General features: G+C 36.7%; 3 protein-coding genes across 5 annotated transcripts; 1 reads left to right on the top strand and 2 right to left on the bottom strand.

Moving 5' to 3' along the window:
• The first annotated feature begins 2,047 nt into the window (after positions 1-2,047).
• LOC140840831 (uncharacterized) lies at positions 2,048-2,851 on the top strand. The gene has a single exon (XM_073207997.1). The coding sequence runs from the start codon at positions 2,048-2,050 to the stop codon at positions 2,849-2,851; it is 804 nt and encodes a 267-aa protein (XP_073064098.1).
• Positions 2,852-7,789: 4,938 nt separating this feature from the next.
• Positions 7,790-11,700, bottom strand: LOC140841393 (caffeoylshikimate esterase-like). 3 transcript variants are annotated; one of them, XM_073208767.1, is made up of 9 exons: positions 11,537-11,700; positions 11,202-11,290; positions 10,941-11,031; positions 10,764-10,796; positions 9,456-9,602; positions 8,823-8,953; positions 8,580-8,717; positions 8,394-8,492; positions 7,790-8,303 (listed from the first exon to the last, which is right to left on the bottom strand). In XM_073208767.1, exons 2-9 carry the CDS (start codon positions 11,220-11,222, stop codon positions 7,914-7,916), a joined length of 1,050 nt encoding a protein of 349 aa, XP_073064868.1. In that variant the 5' UTR covers positions 11,223-11,290; positions 11,537-11,700; the 3' UTR covers positions 7,790-7,913. The 3 variants fall into 3 exon arrangements, with proteins under 3 accessions (XP_073064868.1, XP_073064867.1, XP_073064866.1); XM_073208766.1 differs by having other exon boundaries at positions 11,202-11,318; positions 11,537-11,668; XM_073208765.1 differs by lacking the exon at positions 11,537-11,700 and having other exon boundaries at positions 11,202-11,496.
• Positions 11,701-15,639: 3,939 nt separating this feature from the next.
• Positions 15,640-18,372, bottom strand: LOC140840832 (uncharacterized). The gene is made up of 6 exons (XM_073207998.1): positions 18,129-18,372; positions 16,896-18,046; positions 16,682-16,811; positions 16,291-16,584; positions 16,112-16,213; positions 15,640-16,014 (listed from the first exon to the last, which is right to left on the bottom strand). The coding sequence occupies exons 2-6, from the start codon at positions 17,003-17,005 to the stop codon at positions 15,640-15,642; spliced, it is 1,011 nt and encodes a 336-aa protein (XP_073064099.1). The 5' UTR covers positions 17,006-18,046; positions 18,129-18,372.
• Between the last annotated feature and the right edge of the window lie 1,267 nt (positions 18,373-19,639).

A 19,639-nucleotide genomic window follows, 5' to 3' on the forward strand; every position in this document is an offset into this window, starting at 1 on the left:
GATTTTATGACGTTAACTCCTTTCAAATTCCATTCATATGTAATATGATATATATATGTAAATATGTATATATGGTAGTGCAATTATATGCATTTTGAATGAAAGAAGTTAAAACTTTAAATGATGCCTCAAAGATGTTTGATAAAATGCTTAAATGAAGCTTTATATGATTGAATGATTGGATTGATAGTGATAGCAGCAGTGTTGCCTCTGGAAATTCTAAATCTGCAATGTAATTGGCCAATTAACAATGAAAACATGTATCTATTATAAGATGCATTTTAAATAGAGGTACATGTCCCTCCTATAAGATTCGTTTTTACGAAGAGGGTTAGCAATGAATGAACTATCTTATAAGAACTATCAATTCTTCTGTTAATCAATGAAATGAATATCATCCCTATGTATTGTTGTATTATGATTCTTGACGGATGATATTAATGATGATTCGACATTTATGAAATGAGATGGATAATGTTTTAAACACAATGAAATTGAGGCTATACATTTCATGTTTTACAATAAAATGATATATATGTATCTTGTTAGTATTGATTCCATTTGCTGAGTTTTATACTCATTCCAGTTATGTTCATGTGATGCAGGCACATGTAAGAAAGACTGATCATCCCTGAATTGTCAAGGCGAGAGAAGGGCATATGACAAACTTTGGAGATGGTGGTTGAATGCTATTTTGATGTGTTGAACTTTTGGTTATTTTGGAAAATTTTGAAAATCTTGTTTTGGTATTTGAATTAAAAATATGTGTAGATACTATATTAAATGGTATCTGATGTGTATGAAAATATTTTGCATGTGTTTATGTGTTTTTTGAGGCAGTTGGCATGTCCTATTTACGGAGAGATGCTGCCTAAATTTTTTCGAAAGTACACATTTTCTCCAAATTATATTTTAAAACTTCCGCACTGATTATGCATTTTAGTCATGAGTGTTACAATTAGTGGTATCAGAGCAAAGATTTTCGGACCAATGATTTGGCATATGACTTCATTTGCTGTCGACAATTCGGTATGTATGTACCTGCATTATTTGATATAACATGGATGTATAGCCTCAATAATTATGATATGTTATGTGTGGAAATGGTTTAAACTAATATGCATCATAGGATCATGCCGCCTAAGCGTAAAGCACCAGAAGGGAGGATAGTTCATTATCTAGAGTGGTTGATGAATTTAGCAATTTACTGAAAGAACAGGCCAAGGTACATGGCGAGCAAATTCATCAGCTCTTACAGATGCATAATGCAGGGCAAGAGAGAGAGAGAGAGAGAGAGAGAGAGAGAGAGAGAGAGAGAGAGAGAGAGAGAGAGAGAGAGAAAGTGAGGCCCGAGCCCAGTAGTGAAGGCGCATACGAAAGATTTCGTAAGATGAAGCCACCAGAATTTGAGGGAAGCACTGATCTCATGGTTGCCTTGGAATGGGTCAAAGTTGTAGAGGCTATTTATGATTATTGCAGTTTGACGATAAAGATCGAGTGAGCTGTGCCATTTTTCTACTGACTAAGACGGCGAGGATTTGGTAGGACGCCACCAAGATATCAGTTAATGTCTCGGCACTAAAGTGGCAGGAGTTTAAAAATTTATTATGACAAAAAATTTCCTATAGATGTTCGAAGTCAGAAAGTGAAGGAATTTCTAGAACTGAGGCAAGGAAATAAGTCAATGCAAGAGTATATTCTCAAATTCGAAGAGGGGTGTCAGTTTGCCCCATATCTGGCCAGTAATGACATTGAAAAGGGTGAGCATTTTCTTAGAGGTGTTCAGGCTGAAATTAAAAGAGACGTTCGAATGTCTAAAGCTGCTTCATATAAAGAGATTGTTGAAAAAGCAAGGATTGCTGAGCAGGACGAGAAGTAAATTGAAAGAGAAAGACAGTTGAAGCGCCAATATTTTTCTACTAAGGGCCAAGGATCCGGATGGAAAGGTAAGGGCAAGTTCAGAGGCAAAGAGAAAGAGGAGCATCGACCCAAAGCTCCTATGCCACCGCATGCGTATGATCGACCTGTATGTCCAAAATGTGGCAAAATGCATATAGGTGAGTGTTTGGTTGGAAGTAATCGATGCTTTCGTTGTGGAGGTGTTGGACATGTCGACAAAAATTGTCCAGTAAAGGGTGAGAAAGGGAATGATAGGGTTCAAGGCAGAATCTTTGCAATGAACAAAAAAGACGCAAATCCTGATTCTTCTGTTATATCAGGTACTATCTTAATTTTAGGCAAAGCCGCTATTCCATTGATTGACACTGGTGCTACGCATTCTTTTATGTCTGAAATTTTCTTGCGCTCCTTGAATGTTGTTCCATCTTATGAAACCCTCCACTATATTATTTTGTTGCCATCGGGAGACGAATTATGGCCTTCTAGTAGTCTTAAAGGTTGTACAGTACAAGTGAATGAGAAAATATATTTTGCTGATATTATTATTATTTTCATGGTGGCGTTTGATGTTATTTTGGGAATGGACTGGCTATCATCATATCTTGCGATTATTGACTGCGCGGCTAAGACGGTGCGATTTCCTGCAAAAGATGATGATAGCGGGATTTTCCAGAATTCAGATATTTCGCTTGGCACTCCTTATATTTCTTGTTTGAAAGCTCAGGAAATGTTATCAAAGGGGTGTCAAGGGTTTTTAGCTGCTGTGATAGATGTGAATACTGAGATGACGATGAAGTTGAATGAGATTGAGGTAGTTTGGGATTTTCCTGACGTATTTGCAGATGATGTGCCTGGATTACCACCTGACCGTGAAGTTGAGTTTGTGATTGATGTGGTTCCAGGTACTGCTCCGATTTCAAAAGCTCCTTACCGAATGGTCCCGATGAAATGAAGGAGCTGAAGAATCAGTTGCAGGATCTATTAGACAAAGGCTTTATTCGTCTGAGTTCTTCTCCGTGGGGAGCTCCGGTTTTATTTGTCAAAAAGAATGATGGATCTTTGCAGTTGTGCATTGATTACAGAGAGATCAACAAAGTCACGATCAAGAATAAATATCCATTACCGAAGATTGACGATCTCTTTGATCAGCTGCAAGGAGCGACAATGTTTTCAAAGATCGATCTGCGTTCTGGTTATTATCAGCTGAAAGTTAGGGAAGCCGACGTCCCTAAAACTGCATTTAGAACTAGGTATGGCCATTATGAGTTTTTAGTCATGTCATTCTGGTTGACGAACGCTCCGTCGGTATTCATGAATCTAATGAACCGGGTCTTCAAGCCATATCTAGATAGCTTCGTTATCGTTTTTATTGATGATATCCTGATTTATTCTAAAACTCGGGAACTTCATGCCAAACATCTCAGAACTGTATTGCAGTTATTCAGGGAAAAGCAATTATATGCAAAGTTGAAAAAGTGTGAATTCTGGTTATAGCAAGTATCATTTCTGGGCCATATTGTTTCGAACGGCATTGCTGTGGATCCCATGAAGATTGAAGCGATTAAACAATGGCCTATTCCTACGACAGTCTCCGAGGTGCATAGTTTTCTTGGTTTGGCAGGTTATTATCCACGCTTTATTGCCAATTTCTCCAAAATAGCCCTGCCATTAACCAATTTGACGAGGAAAGTGGTGAAGTTTGAGTGGTAAAATGAGTGCCAACACGAATTTCAAGTTTTGAAAGACAGGTTGACATCAGCCCCTATCCTTGCATTTCCGTGCGACACTGAAGATTTTATTGTATACATTGATGTGTCAAAGATGCGACTTGGAACTTTACTGATGCAGCGTGGGAAAGTAATCGCTTATGCTTCTCGTCAGTTAAAGGACTACGAGAAGAATTATCCCACCCACGATCTTGAGTTGGCTGCAGTGGTCTTCGAATTGAAAATATGGATGCATTATCTGTATGGCGAGAAATATGAAGTTTTCACAGATCACAAGAGCTTGAAATATCTATTCTCATAGAAGGTTGCACGGACTAATGAGCGGCTCCTGACAGGCTTCTAGGTGGAGGGAACATGAATGAACCGATCCCACACCGGAATGAGAGGGATTCCGAGACTGTTCAATGTAATGGAATGTACAATTGAAGATGACTTAAAAGATTTGATATGTACTAGTCATATCAAGAAGGTGCATCTTCTTTTCGGTAGCTCATCACATAAGAACTCCAAAGTTAAGCGTGCTTGACTTGGGGCAATTTCGGGATGGGTGACCCTATGGGAAGTTTCCTAGTGTGCATGTGAGTGAGGACATAAGCACGCTGGAAAGACTCGTCTTGGTACAGTGTGGACAGTCGTCGAATCTGGGGCGTTACAGTTGGTATCAGAGCTGACCTCTCTTAGTACGGTGTTGTTTGGGAACGAACCAAGCGGAAGCTGGTGGGCATGTGAGGCCCGGGGCCGAAGAAGGCGGGGGGTGATCGCCGTTGCAATGAGATTGCAAGGACAATGAGCGACTCCTGGCAGGATTCTAGATGGAGGGAACATGAATGAACTGATCCTACACCGGAATGAGAGGGATTCCGAGACTGTTCAATGTAATGGACTGTACAGTTGAAGATGGCTTAAAATATTTGATATGTACTACTCATATCAAGAAGATGCATCTTCTTTTCGGTAGCTCATCACATAATAACTCCAAAGTGAAGCGTGCTTGACTTGGGCAATTTTGGGATGGGTGACCCCTGGGAAGTTTCTTAGGGTGCGCGTGAGTGAGGACATAAGCACGCTGGAAAGACTCGTCTTGATACAGTGAGGACAGTCGTCGAATCTGGGACGTTACACCTAACATTACTAGTTTTTCCGCACAGTTATTAATTTACAGTACCTTAAAGATTTTCTTGACTTTTGGAAGTAAAGAGTGGTTTTTGAGAGGATTATGACGTTTATGATACTTTTGAAAAATGATAATTTTGGTTTGGTTTGACATTTACGATTTTATGAAATTTACTATAGTTATAAGTTTTAAGTAAAATTGATGTTGAGTTTATTTTAATGGTGAAAAAAGTAACATTTTAAAGAAAACGAGTTAGAGATGCTTTCATGATGAAAATTAAAAAAAACAATTGGATAATTTATACAGGCAGTTTAGCCCAATGGATCAATGTTTGTGGGGCATTTGTTTGGGCTCAATTTGGACATGATCAAAAGTTAATCAAGCCTAAGAAGAAAGAATAGAACGAATAGATCATATAAGGTGAGCCCATCAATTAAAATTTAATCTAAATAAATCAAATGACGTGCAGATAAGAAAAGATCATGGAGAATAAAGGAAAAGATCGTGGGTCATGGGAGAGTGACAAAAATTCCCAGTGGTTTAAAGAAAATGAGAGCATCGGCCACATAAAAGAGACACAACTTGTCACACAACTCTTGAAAGAAATATCTGCAAATTTCAATTTCTATAGTGTTTAGTTCTTAGTCTGATCATTTGAATTTCTATTGTTTCTTGTTCCATATTCAACAATTTCAGTTGTATATTTCTATTTGTGTAGATTCCTAATATTTATTGAAATTATAAACAATGTTGAGAGTTTTTTTTATTAGTTTCCAACGTCGTTTCCTGTATTTTCCTTTTAGTTTTGATCATAATTGTTTAAGATATTAGAACGTACAACTGAATTTAGTGTCCATTGTCGTTTGAAGTCATAGAAATCAGATTTTTTGTATTTGTAATTCAAATTGGTGTATTTACACCTGGCACTCCACATCATGACAAAAATTGTGCAAACAAATGCCATAAGATTGCTCACACTTTCTTGACTATGATGATGACGGGTTTGTTGAACCTCTTGTTCACGTTCTTGATATTCCTCATTGGAAAAATTAAGATCATAGCCATCGAAATTGAATGAAAAATTCGTGATGCTCGAACTCAGGTAGGCATGATGTTGTTCCCCTTTCCTTGGTCATCCCTACACCTGGATTCAGATCCGGCTCCAGCTATTTGTATAAATATAAAATTGAATTAATTGTGAAAAAATCAACAACTGAAAATAAACTAATAATTGAGACTTGATATTTTGATAATCAAGAGACAATTGAAAATTAAAAATTAAGAGAAAATTGTGCAGAAAAAAGAAACGGGTATCTAGAAAAAAATTTCGGACAAAAAAAAAATTGCAACAGTCAACCCGTCGGCCCGGGTTCAGGCATACTCAACAGGTTGACCGCTGCACAACATCCATGTCATCGTTAATCACCGACCACGATTCCTGGTCAAATCCGGAATTTGACCAGGCCCTTGGCCAAGTCTAGGTATAGAATGTGTATTAGAGCCTAGCCCACACCTTTTTTTTTTTTTGATTGCATTGCCTCCATCTTTAACCACATGAGCCACCACGTGCTTAGTCCATGTAATACATGGTATGTATTGAAATCAATATTGGAAAACGAATGTATCACATCGATTATAAGAGGTGTTTGGACAGATATTTTATGAGTTATAATGGATTCACAAGCATTTTGATTTACTCATTTTTACATAACGGTGATAGATACAAAACAATTGTTAGATAATCTCATTATACAATTATATTTACGTGAGCATGAGCTCAGCACACAATAGAATGACATAAAAAATTATCACCAGTAGAGCACACTGGGAGGTAAGTGTATTTGACAAAGTGTTACATGTGGAAGAATCATTTATTGAACTTGCAAGACAAAATTATCCATACATGGGAGTCATTTCTTGAACTTGTTGGGGTTCACTAGAAGAACAAAACCTTTTAAAAATATCGGAGATATAGTAACACTAAAGTTTTGGTGACATCACCAATAAATGTCTGCTTACGTTCCAAAAATAATGCACATTTCCTTTCAAATTTTCTCCCAACCATTTCGGTTATGATATATTTTCATAACCATTTGAATTTCTAAATGTTTAATCCGGTTAGAATGGTTGAGCAACTGCGGGTTTAATTATTCACAAAATCTCACTTGAGACGGTCTCACGAGTCAATTTTGTGATACAGATATTTTATTTTTTATGTCAAAAGTATTGATTTTTACAGTAAATATGAGAAATGTTGATTTGTCTCACGAATAAAGATATGTAAGATAATCTCACAACAGACTTACTCTTAATTATTTTATAGAGCGTTGACGGATACAAAACTGAAAAACCACGGATGAATTCCGTTGGTCATGGTGCGAACTAGGAACATTGTACGCCGAAACTATGGAGCACTTGTTCTTCCTATATATATATATATATGTAACCTCACCAGTAGCTTATTTAACAATCTGTTTTTGAAGATCAAAGATTTTTGTTTATTTGAGTTCTATGTTTTCACCCTATATGTCAGAAAAATAATTCTTTTAAGGATTTGAGTTCTACGTTTGGAATGGGGTTATTCCAAGCACCGATGGAAGCAAGATTTCGAGATTTTAACGAGGGATGATTTTTAATTTTTATTTTTCTGATTCATATGTTCAGATATCGCATGTGTTTTATCTTGAGATTACGTAAAAATTTGATCAGATTAAGGACATATTAGTACCATAATAACATATTTATCTTCCTAAATTCAGTGTTCTAAAAAACGATAGGCGATAGGAGAGCGGTTACCTACCGCCTAGCTCCTAGGCGACTAGACGGGACCTAAGCAGTTGCCTATATGGTTGTCTAGGCGGTTTTTTTTAAAACTTAAATTCATTAAGTGGTTCATGAGTATTATATTGTATATGAAATATATAGCCTAGGCGGATTTTTAATTGTAAAATCACCTAGGGGGCTGATTAATATGGTGGCGCCTAGAAGTTTCGACTAACCTAAAATCGGGGCGGTTTTGGACCGCCCAACGCCTAGGCGGTCCTAAACGGGGATTTTTAGAACACTGCCTAAATTATGCATAAAATATAGAACACATTCAACAACTAACAGAAACGGACAGAGAAACTATAGCGAAAGAAATTTTATATGTCCTTCCGACAAAGGGAATAATCCTACAGTGCTGAGTGAGCGTGCATGCTACGTCCTTTCAGGCCACATAAATATTTCCCATGGGAACGTTTTCTGTTGCTCTCCCTGATCACCGTCGTTGGCGATGCCGTGGTTTTTAAATTGTCAGATACCAAGCTATAACTAAAATCCTGGACAGATCTCGTGTCTCGAGTATCGTCGTTTGCGGATCGTTTGTCAAGCCAGTTTATGATGTCCAAGAAAACAATCTCGATGTTGTTATCTGGTTCGCCTGAAGTTAAGCCATGCCACATCCCGGGATACAGTTTTATTGTCTTGTCTTTGCTGCTGGATTGTTCGTACAGCACCCTGCTTACATCGGGATCGGTAACTATGTCTGCTTCGCCGTGCAAAACAAAAAATGGTAGTGTCACCTATCAGCAAGAAGCAGTAAACAGGTTAACGCAAAAAAAAAAAAAAAAAAAAAATTTACTGGAATTGTGGACTGTAATGTTTGTTCATACCTCGTTCAAACTGCTCTCAAGGTTCATGCTAGTTCTCAGCATTTCTAGCGCGGTTTTCAGTCTAGGCTTCTCTTGATATATCAGTTTGTTGCCACGAATCTGCAGGGGTACTTCGCGATTTTCATATTAAAAGAAAACAACAGAAAATGTGAGGGACTAAAACAGCAAAAAAGCAAAAAAACTCGCCTCTTCTCGTTTGATAGGGTCCTTGAAGGCTGAATCAATAACATCCTTGGTTGGAACTATCTTCCATTTGGGTATCACATCTTCAATCTGAGTTAAAAGACTTACAACTACAGGATGTGGCTTCACCTTCTCGGAGATCTAAAGTCGATGACAAAAGAAAGATTCAACAAATTTCCAACATGAAAATCACATACCAAACAGACTAAAATTGATTTGCGCGTATCAAAATCGAGTCACTACGACCTTACACATTGGGGCAACTAGGACAGCACCATGCCAGAAACTAGGATCTTTCTTGTGGATTAACAGGGCCACTGCGCCTCCCATTGACTCTCCATATAAGAACCTTCTCTTTCCCCTGTACTCTTCACGGGCTGAAATTCAAGAAAACAAAGAAATAAAAGGTGGAGGGGCATCATGAACCTGAGAAGTTTTAGCATAATTCCACAACAGTTACAAGAAAGATAGCTTTCATTTCACGACTATTTTAAATGTAAGAGGAGTGCTTCGTTCGGTTTATGTTTTCAGACAAAGAACCATCAGAGTTCTAGATTTCGTTACTCTACTGCCATGGTTCGCTGTCGGAACTGTAACGGTCACCGACTCCACAAAGTTCGAGCTGGCTAAAACGGTGAATGACCGTAGTGCTGTTTTTTGATGGAATATCACAAATTAAATTTTTGTTTTATTTTTATTTTAAAAAAATTCGCAGACAATAACCACGACGGGTTTTGGTAAATGTCCAATGAACCAAAACAGTAGCCTCCACAACCATTTCGGCTAACCATGCCTGCTGTAGTTCACGAGTCCAGAAAGTTTTCATGTTCGTACAGACGAAAACAAAGCATGCCCGGGTGGGAGAGTTTGGCAACCTACCGGAAATTGACTTGAAATGATTGCTACAGTCATCCACAATGTTGTCAAACTTTTTGATGTAACAGCGAGGGCCCATCGACCATCCATGCCCTTCATAATCGATCCCAAAAACAGCATATCCATGTCTAGCTAGATTGATTCCCACACCTAATCACAAATAAATGTATAATCAAGGCAGCACAAGAAGGTACAAGAATCAGCACACAGACAGCTGATGCAAATAATACGATAACAACTTAATCCCACTCCAACAACAACTTGCGCTAACAATTTTCTCAAGATACAAAATAGTTGGAATAGGTTTCTTGTGAAACGGTCTCACGATGGATGAACCAAATAAGAGATCCGTCTCACAAAATACTATCCGTAACAAACAGTTGTTAGTGGAGCCCATTATGCTCGGTCGGGCCCGAGGTGTGATAAATATCATATTCAAATCATTTTGAAAATACAAGTTCACCCTCCAAAATTAATTAAGTCGTTCCTTGGACAAATTGATTGGCATACCGTAGAGAACCATAATACTAAATGACTTAACAAACCGGTTTACTCAACTGTTCTTGTCCGTGAGTTGTAGGGACAAACAAGTAGTTGCTTGCTAACCTAATCAATCTAACTAGTCACCAAACCATGTTTTCGCAGAATTCAACATTTTGACTTCAAACCAAGATTTCTTACATCTAGAAAAGAATGACATAATGCAGTTTAGGTTGCAAGACTTTCCAGCAAATTTAAGTTTTAAAAAGAAATGAAAACAAAGAAGTCCCCCACCCCAGAAAATGACAACAACAATAGTTAAATGAGTAAATAATAGTAATAGGCAGGGTATGGCCTCGCACAACAGCACAAGCTCTGTCAGCTGGGATAATAAATCACTGACTCAGTTGATAGTTGAGTGTTCAAATGCAATAAAGGAATGGAAAGGTGCAACAAGAAACGGGCATACTGCGATTACCCTTAACTTTAATGGTATATCATTTAAGGCCATTAAGGGTGATGCCATAATTCTTGTATCCTTTTACTCAACCTTCTCATTGTTTTTAGACAAAATTTGAAACAAAAAAACATATGAAAATGTAGCTACTTTCCTCTAAGAACAAATAGACAGGACAGCCAAGATTTTAAATACTAGGTTGGCAATGTGGGCCAACAAGATTTTAATAGCAGAATCAATACCTTCCAACAGCACAAAAATTAAACAGATCCATGCATTCGTGAGTTGGATTACAGATCACACAATACCATAATGACGTTATAATCTCAAACAGCAAGAAGTATTATAGAAAATGAGTGGTAAGAACATGTTACCACTCATGAAATTACTGCATTCCATGCCATAACCTGCAACCGCAGTTATCAACATTTAAATGAAAGCCAGAGAGAAAAACTTGACAGAAAGCGGTCCCAAATGATGAAAATTGCAAATTTAAATGATTTTTCAGTAATTTCTATATTTTGAGGTTTGTAAACAAAAGAGAGAGAGACCATGGCAAAGGAAAACCAGAGCTTTTGGAGAAGAAGAAGGCAGCCATCTGCAGGTAAACAGCTGCACTCCTCGGGAATTTTTAACATACGCCTGAGCAATACCAAAAACAAGAAACCACATGGAATGAGAACCAAAATTTTCTTAAATCCCAGACACCGGACAGCAAGAACACGGCAGCACGCTACTCCAAGAGGTAACAACGTGCAAAAAACGAAGAAGGGAAAGATGATGAAATAATAATTTTTTTTAAAAAAACCCACCTCTTGATATGCAAAATCCATGCTTAACTCGAAGGATTCATTGGATTAACCAGGCCAAACAATGAAGCTATGATCGCAAAACGTCCTCACTGTAACAAAAAACTCGTGATGGCGGATCTACAATTAAAAGTGCCCACACGCAGTCAAGAAAAATGGGAAAGAGTGGCTAAAACAGAGAAAACACAGATATTTATTTTCCCAAGAAGGGGATGATATTAAATTCGTCTTCTTAAAAAAGATCCAAACTTTGCTGAATTATATTTTCAGAGTTCAGACTATGCCCATAACCACGGACTAGATAAGAGTCACGGATGCAGAAATATAAACACAATTACCTTCAAAGTTAAAATAATCACACTTTTTCAATGAAAAAGATGGTGCTCCCTGTTTCGACCTTTCTCGTTGTGTCCCTCAATCCTTATCAAGAATCTTGGTATTTATAGAATGATTTTTTTTTTTCTTTTTGGAAAGAGTCGGCTAATAATTTCAGTGAAACGTGTGCATGTCTTTTGGGTCCTCTGTTGTTATTGGTGCAACCATTTTTATTGACGTATAAGTAAAATATTTCTCCTAATGAGCCATGCGCATGACGTAGCTATTCAGATGTATATATTATTTCAGATCTTGCCCAGTGGACGAGCAGAGGGAAAAGTCGTTCTCGTTAGTCGGACAAAAACCTGGATTACCCAAAATTAAAATATATAACATAAGGAAGCCTCTAGCTATTTTCATTCATCCCCACATCTAGTCCTTTGACCAACAGCATTTTATGGATTTGGATCTTCTGTTGTGACTGAAAATATAGCACCAAAGATTATATATTTTTTACATGAGATGATCAGTTTATCATCTGATGGACCTCACACAATGTCAGATAAATTTGAAAAAATGTCATACGAAACGAGATGATCAGCTGATCATCTCGTGTAAAAAGTGCACAACACATGGTGCTGTGTTTTCAGCCACAGCAGATGATCCAAATTCACATTTTACGTACCAATTTTATTTGTAAAACAGCAAACGTTCGGTTCTACAATTGAATTGACATAAGAATTAAAGTCACGAGTTCGATGGACATTGATTTCAATGAGTGTAATCATGGAGAGTGTGATCGACTTCCACAATAATTGTTTTTGTTTGATAGAACAATCGAAACGTGGTGTTAGAGCTGCTTAACAGTTTTAAAGATTACAATTTCATCATTACTATCAGTAATAACAAACATTCGATCTTACAAATCCAAATATTGTATCACAATCTGATCATATAATCATCAATTATCCTACAACGCGATAACATTGTTTTAAGCTTGTGCTTTAAAATGGAGAAATTGTTAACGTATTAATTTAATTTAGGAGATTATGATTTGGGCTTGTCACCGGGTCCCAAATTGTTTTGTCTTTAAATAGAGAGAGAGAAGAATTGTGATGAAACATTCAACACACTTGATAATTTTCAATCGTCAAATTTGGTGAAGAGTTTTGAAAAAATATATATTTTCTCCCCTCGAGGGAAGAAAAGTAAATTTAAGAAGCTTCCAATTCCAAAGCTATAGAGGGTGTAGGATATAAGAATAGAAAGAGAGAAAAGTGGACAATATTTTACTTTATACAAAAAAAGTGGACAATATTAATTATATGAGAAACGTCTTACTCATGGGAAAATCATTTCTCAAGCTCTAGGAGAGCAAATTTTTAAAAGAAATGTCTTTTCTAAAAAATAATAATTGGTCTTACTAGTTTGTCTTATTTTTTTTATTTTTGGATATTCAAATTATCACTTTTAATTAGTTTCTAGTGAGACAGTCTCATTGATCTTTATTAATGAGACGATTTAACCATGTCCATATTCACAATAAAAAATTATATTTTTTTGCATAAAAAATAATAATTTTTCATGATTAACCCAAATTAAATATTTGTCTCACTAAATTGACCTGCGAGACCATCTCACATGTAAGGCCCTAGGATATATTACCCGGTAATTTGGCATTTTATACCAAATAATTTTTGAATGTGTGTTAGAAAAATATGTATTTTAGAATATCGGAGCTAAAACGATATAAAATACATATAGAGATTGAAATAACACACGATAAATGCAAAACTGGGATAAAAAAGAGCACGAATAATATATTATATACATCTACACACACATAACTTACCTTATTAGAGAGAGATGGAAGAAACCATTTCCCAAACCCATTCCCGTAACCCATCTCCATTTCCCGCCACTTTCAGCACCTCCATGACGTCGAAATCTCAAAAGGTTTGAGTGGTTGTCTTCCTTATATCAGTTGCTTCGTTTTGAACCATGAATGGCTACTTTTGATGCTCGTTTCAGCCCCATTCGAGTCCTGTTCGTGGCTGCTTCTGTGCCAGTTTCTTGTACGACCTTAGGTGAGCTATTGCTTCATTTTTCTTGGTTCTTTGGAGTATATTGAGCAAGAATTTGAAGCTTAACTTTCACCCTGTTGTGCTTGCATTTTTCAGCTAGTTTTCAGTTCAGTTTTTGGATATCAGGAGAAATACTTGATGTATAGACATATATAACATCAAATAGGTTATTGTCACTAAACCCGTTATGTCGACATGATGGGTGTACATCATACCAAAAAAAACGGAGTCCTGGAAATTCTCATGACAGCAAGATTGGAATGGTCTGGCTCACCTGCAGACTTATCGATATCAGGGGAGGAGCCAGAAATATGGCTCTGCCCGGGCTAGAATTTTAAATTCTAGAATCTTTTAATATTTTAAATTGATCTATCCGGACTAATATCATATTATTCTAAAATTTATACAAAATTTACAAATAAATTTTTTTAAAAAAAAATCGGGCTACATCTTGTACCTCCGCCCCTGATCGATACAATGTATCAAACAGATTTGGAGTTGTTGGCAAAATGGAAAATGGTACAATAAAGACCAGTGATTCCGGCAATCTGTTTCCATTTCCGGGTTCCAGTACCATAAGCTGCCCCGGCAACAGCACCCGCTGCCAAGGTATTAACCTACATAAAAACATAGACTGAGCCAACAATCATTCATATGTTTATTTTATGTTTTGACATTTAGTCTCTGTGTGTAGCAACTATAATTGCCATGAGGGTGAAAATCTTTCAGGTTAACTAAGATATCATGACAATCCAGAAAGTACCAATAAGAACTTCTTTTTTGATCCTTAAACATTGTTGATTCGGTTTTTCCCTCTTTTGCTTGGTTTTCATGGTTAGTCTACTTGATATAAAAAAAATGAAACTGAAAGCAAAATAAAAGACAAGGCCAGTTTTAACATAGTTCACTCCAACCAATATACATCAACAAAGCCACAATCAGCTATCAAGCAAATCCACTAAATAGAAGAAGTTACAATCATACAAGGACTTGTTCAAATAAAAAATATTTTCTCTTTTTAAATGACGTCTCAATGACGAACTCAGTAGACTTCACTTGACGAGCACCACTCGTCTTCAATATTCGCCAACTCGAACTCCTTTCCATAACATGCAGATCGTTCTCTCCCGTGAACGTCACTATCATATCTCCATACACTACAAAAAAATTTACAAATAACGACGGAAATTTCTGTCGCTATTTTGTCACCGAAAGTATTTAGCGACATAATAGCGACGGAATATCGATCGTCAAAGAATTTAGCGTCGCGGACTTGTATAACGACGGAAAGTGTAATTCTGTCGTTATTTACGACGGAATATTTATGTTTGTCGTTAAATAATAACGACGGAAATTTAAATTTGGTCGCAATATTTTAGTGACCGAAAAATATTTCGTCGCTAAATTTGCGACAGAAATCATATATCCGTCACTAAATCAGCGACCGAAATTGTAAAGGCGTCGGTAAAGTTAGCGACAGATTTAAGTTTTTGTCATTGATATTTGCGACAGAAATCATAAATCCGTCATTAAATCTAGCGACAGATATATGTTTTGGTCGTTAATATTAACGACAGAAATTATAAATCCGTCACTAAACTTAGTGACAAATTATAAATCTGTCGCTAAAATTAGTGACAACATGATAATTTTCGTCACTAAGTTTAGTGACGGATTTATAATTTCTGTCGTTAAATGTTGAATTGGACAGCCCTCTGTCCCAGTTTTTATTAATTCCCTTTTATCCAACACACATTCTAATTCAACAAATCCAATACAGTGTCAATTTTCCAACCAACAATATACACAATAAAATCAACCAAATTAAATTAAACACCTTCACTCCACATATTAACATTCAAAACATATTAATCCATCCATATCCAAAAATATCAATACATCCCCCTGCTTACTTACAAAATCAGTAGCCACATTTCCAAAAAGAGTAGCTACATTTCCAAATGTTCAATGACCAAAATATGGAGACACAGTGGCTTCAATACTTACAAAAAAGCCTATTAACCATGACATATCTAAGGGTACTATGGTTGTGTGCTATCATCATCATAAGATGTGGCTTGGGGGTCAATAAGTGCATGCTCCATCAAGTAACGAACCTGTTGCCTCAAGCTAGTCAATTCCCTTGTAAGTTCCTCTACTTTAGAAGTCGCAGCGGCAGCTTCAGCTTTAGCGGCAGCCACATCCATAGAGTTAGCACGTGTGTGTGTTGCACGTCCCGACATAGCTTCAGGATACAACACCTCAGCCTGCGAGCCAACACCATACAGTTTTCTCTTTTTAACCCCACCAACAGCCAATATATAGAGTTCATTTTGAACCTCTGGGGTTGGATTATGTGGTGACTCAAAATCAGCATCAAGTTGTGTTGCTTCAAGAAACTGAGCATTCATCTCGGCCTAGGATAACAAAGAGAAATTAATTGATTTACAACAATTGCATAAGTCATAGATAAAAATGCATAATTCAAAAATCTTTCTTATATATAAAACTCACATCAAGAGCCTTTGACCTAGCATCAACCCATGTACCATCTTTTTTCTGATGCGTCATTTTGAATAACTCATAAGCACTTGCATCACGCCCCAACTCCTCACGCTTCAAAACCAACGATGCTTAGAAATTTATATATATGTATTATTCATTGACATATTATAACAGAAATTTAAACTTACCATTTTAATAGAATGTTGAATGAAACAGCGAGAACCTCCAATGTGTTTAACCACCCCTGTTCCTGGTCCTTCAGGCTCTGTATTCCTATTATTTTTAGCTTTCTCTGACTTATTTTGCCACTGAGAGGAACTCCAGATTTCCTTCCACTTGTTCCAAATTTGGATATTAACCCCAAGTGGGAGTTTAGGCTTTGCACGCCAACTGCAAAGTGTTTTCCTATACAGATCGGCTGCAAGTGTTTTCCATGTAGCCCTAATATGAGCGTCATGATCAGTACGCCAACGATACGATTTCTGCATTTCAAATAAACTAAATAAAGATTTGAACAAAACATAAAATTTTTAATTATTTATTTCAAAGCAACATATAATATTTAATCATTAATCTTACCACGAACTCGCCCCAGTAGTATGCCTTTGTCGCAACATCCACATATCGCCATGTGTGACCCCCCATGCACTGTTTCTCAGCAAATTTATCAGTGATAAAGGCTGAGACTGCATGACTGTCTGGTAAGAATCTACACCACATAGATCATATAAAAATAAAATTGAATAATACTCAAAAACTTTCAATGTAACATAAACAAAGCAGTGTGACTTACTTGCCACCTGAGGCCACAATCAAGATCCTAGAATCATGGGAACCTTCTAAAGCCATCTGAGTAATTTTTTTAAGATGAACAAACTCAAATACATGTATACAGACAATCATTATGCATGATATAAAAATTAAAATACTTTAAAACCAAATATAAATATTAACATCCACACACAAATGTCTCGAGTATATGTGAACGAAACATTCATAATCATAGCTACATAAAACTTATCAACTTAAACATCATCATTGGAGTAGGCATCATCATTTTCACTATCATCACCTCCAGATGATATAAAAATTTCCAATTCATTTTCATCAAACTCATCTAATTCATCTATCTCCTCATACAAGATTTCAACATCTGTTAGCACATGAGATGTGGTTATATCCTCAACATCGATGATATGATGCCCAATTTCCTCATTCTGGAAAGCTTCATTATCTACGGACGATACAACATTGGGAATGGGTGCTTGAATAGATGATCTTGGTTGCATCTTACACACTGCCAACCATTCATCAGTTGACCTTTTCACATTTGGGTAAGTGACATAAACAACTTGAGCAGCTTGGACTGCAAAAATGAAAGGTTCATAGATGTGAAGTCTTTTGTTCTTGTTAACATCAAATAGTTGGTATTTTGGATGATGTCTTGTTCCTGTTTTTGGTGTTGGGTCGAACCATGCACATTTGAACAAAACAATACGCTTGATAGGCAACCCTGGATATTCCACTTCGATTATCTCTTCTATGTTACCGTAGTAATTGATCTCATTGTTAGTGTTGCCCGAACCTTTGACAGTAACTCCAGAATTACTGGTAGATCTTGTTGCACCGTGACGTACAGTGTGGAATCTGAAACCACTGACAAAATATCCACTATATGATTTAATTTTACGTAATGGACCAAATGCAATATTTTCTAGACATTTGTCTGGTAGATTTGCTCCCGGTTGTTGTACCTATGCATTTAAAAAGTTAGAAGCCAAAAATATTTTCAAATGGAACACTTAATATTTTACAGTTGAAATGAAGAAAGATATATGTATTACGTATTGTTCAAACCATAAGGCAAATTCCGTTTGTAGCCTTAAATCCAGCTCACGTGAGTTAATGGATTGATTATTCAACTGTAACTCAGACTCAAAAATGCTGCAATTAATCAAACATTCGTCAACATATGTAATGGTTATAAACCTCAACAAAAAAAAATATCAATGAACTTAATTTTCACCTGACATATGGTTTCACTTCTTCACAATTGAGCAGTATGTATGTTCGTGCTGCATGGTACTCTGTGTCATCCAATCGTCTGAACCTAGAAGCACCCATTGGTCGACCATTGAAATTAAATATAGAAACATTGGAAACGTCTCCAGCTTGTGAATTATCCCCTTCATCATTACGTGATTGTTTCCTCAAACGGGTCTTCACACTTGCGCTAAAGTAATGAGTACAAAAATATGATGCCTCTTCAACTAAATGCATTAGAAATTGATCCTTCCACTCTTGCTTTGTTACGAACATTGTTTTTTAGTCTTCGCAGAAATCGCTCAAAAGGATACATCCATCGATATTGAACATGGCCAGCAATTCTAGCTTCATAAGCTAAGTGCACAGGAAGATGCTCCATACAATCAAAAAAACTTGGAGGGAATATTCTTTCTAGTTTGCAAAGTATCACAGGAATATCATTCTCCATACGAACCATGTCAGAATATCTTATGCTTCTTGCTGTAATGTCTTTGAAGAAAAGACTTAACTCTGTTAGAGCTTGCCACACATTATTTGGAAGTAATTCCTTGAAAGCAATTGGGATCAATCTTTGCATGAACACATGACAATCGTGACTTTTCATTCCAAACATCTTCAATTTAGCCATATCAACACATCTTGACATCTTAGATGCATATCCATCCGAGAACTTTAAATTTCTCAACCAGTTACACAATACTACTTTGCTATGCTTATCCAATGTATAGCAAGCTTTAGGATATATGTTAGATATGTCATCTCGATGTAATTCTGGCCTGTTGCAAAATTCTTTTAGATCTTCTCTCGATTTTGCATTATCTTTTGTTCGGCCGGGAACATTAAGAATGGTATTAAATATGTTCTCAAAAACATTTTTCTCGATGTGCATAACATCTAGATTGTGTCTAATCAGATTTGTTCTCCAATACGGTAATTCCCAAAAGATACTGCGTTTTCTCCAACCGCATTTACATCGTCTTACAATTTCTGAGTTCACTTCAGTAGCCTCTGGTTCGATCACACTACGAAACCCATAACTTTCAAGTTCTTCAATAATTTCATCCCCGGATTTTATATGTGGAGGAGGCTTTTTCACTTGGTGATTTTTCTTGAACCATTTAATATTTCGTCTGAAATTATGATCCATTGGTAAAAACTTACGATGGTTATCGAACCATGATGTTTTACCACCATTCGGCAATGTGAAAGCATCAGAGTTTTCCATACAGTAAGGACATGCTAGTTTACCGGCGGTACTCCATCCAGATAACATTGCATATGCAGGAAAATCACTAATTGTCCATAGCAAAGAGGCACGCATAGTAAAATTTGTTTTCTCGTGAACATCATATGTCTTTGCCACAACTGACCAAAGTTCGTTCAATTCAGCGATAAGAGGTTGCAAGAACACATCTAACTTGTTCTTAGGATTACTAGGTCCGGGAGCTATAACTGTCAAGAACATGTATTCATCTTTCATGCACATCCATG

This window comes from Primulina eburnea, chromosome 9, assembly GCF_022965805.1.
Source record: "Primulina eburnea isolate SZY01 chromosome 9, ASM2296580v1, whole genome shotgun sequence".
Lineage (NCBI taxonomy): Eukaryota > Viridiplantae > Streptophyta > Magnoliopsida > Lamiales > Gesneriaceae > Primulina > Primulina eburnea.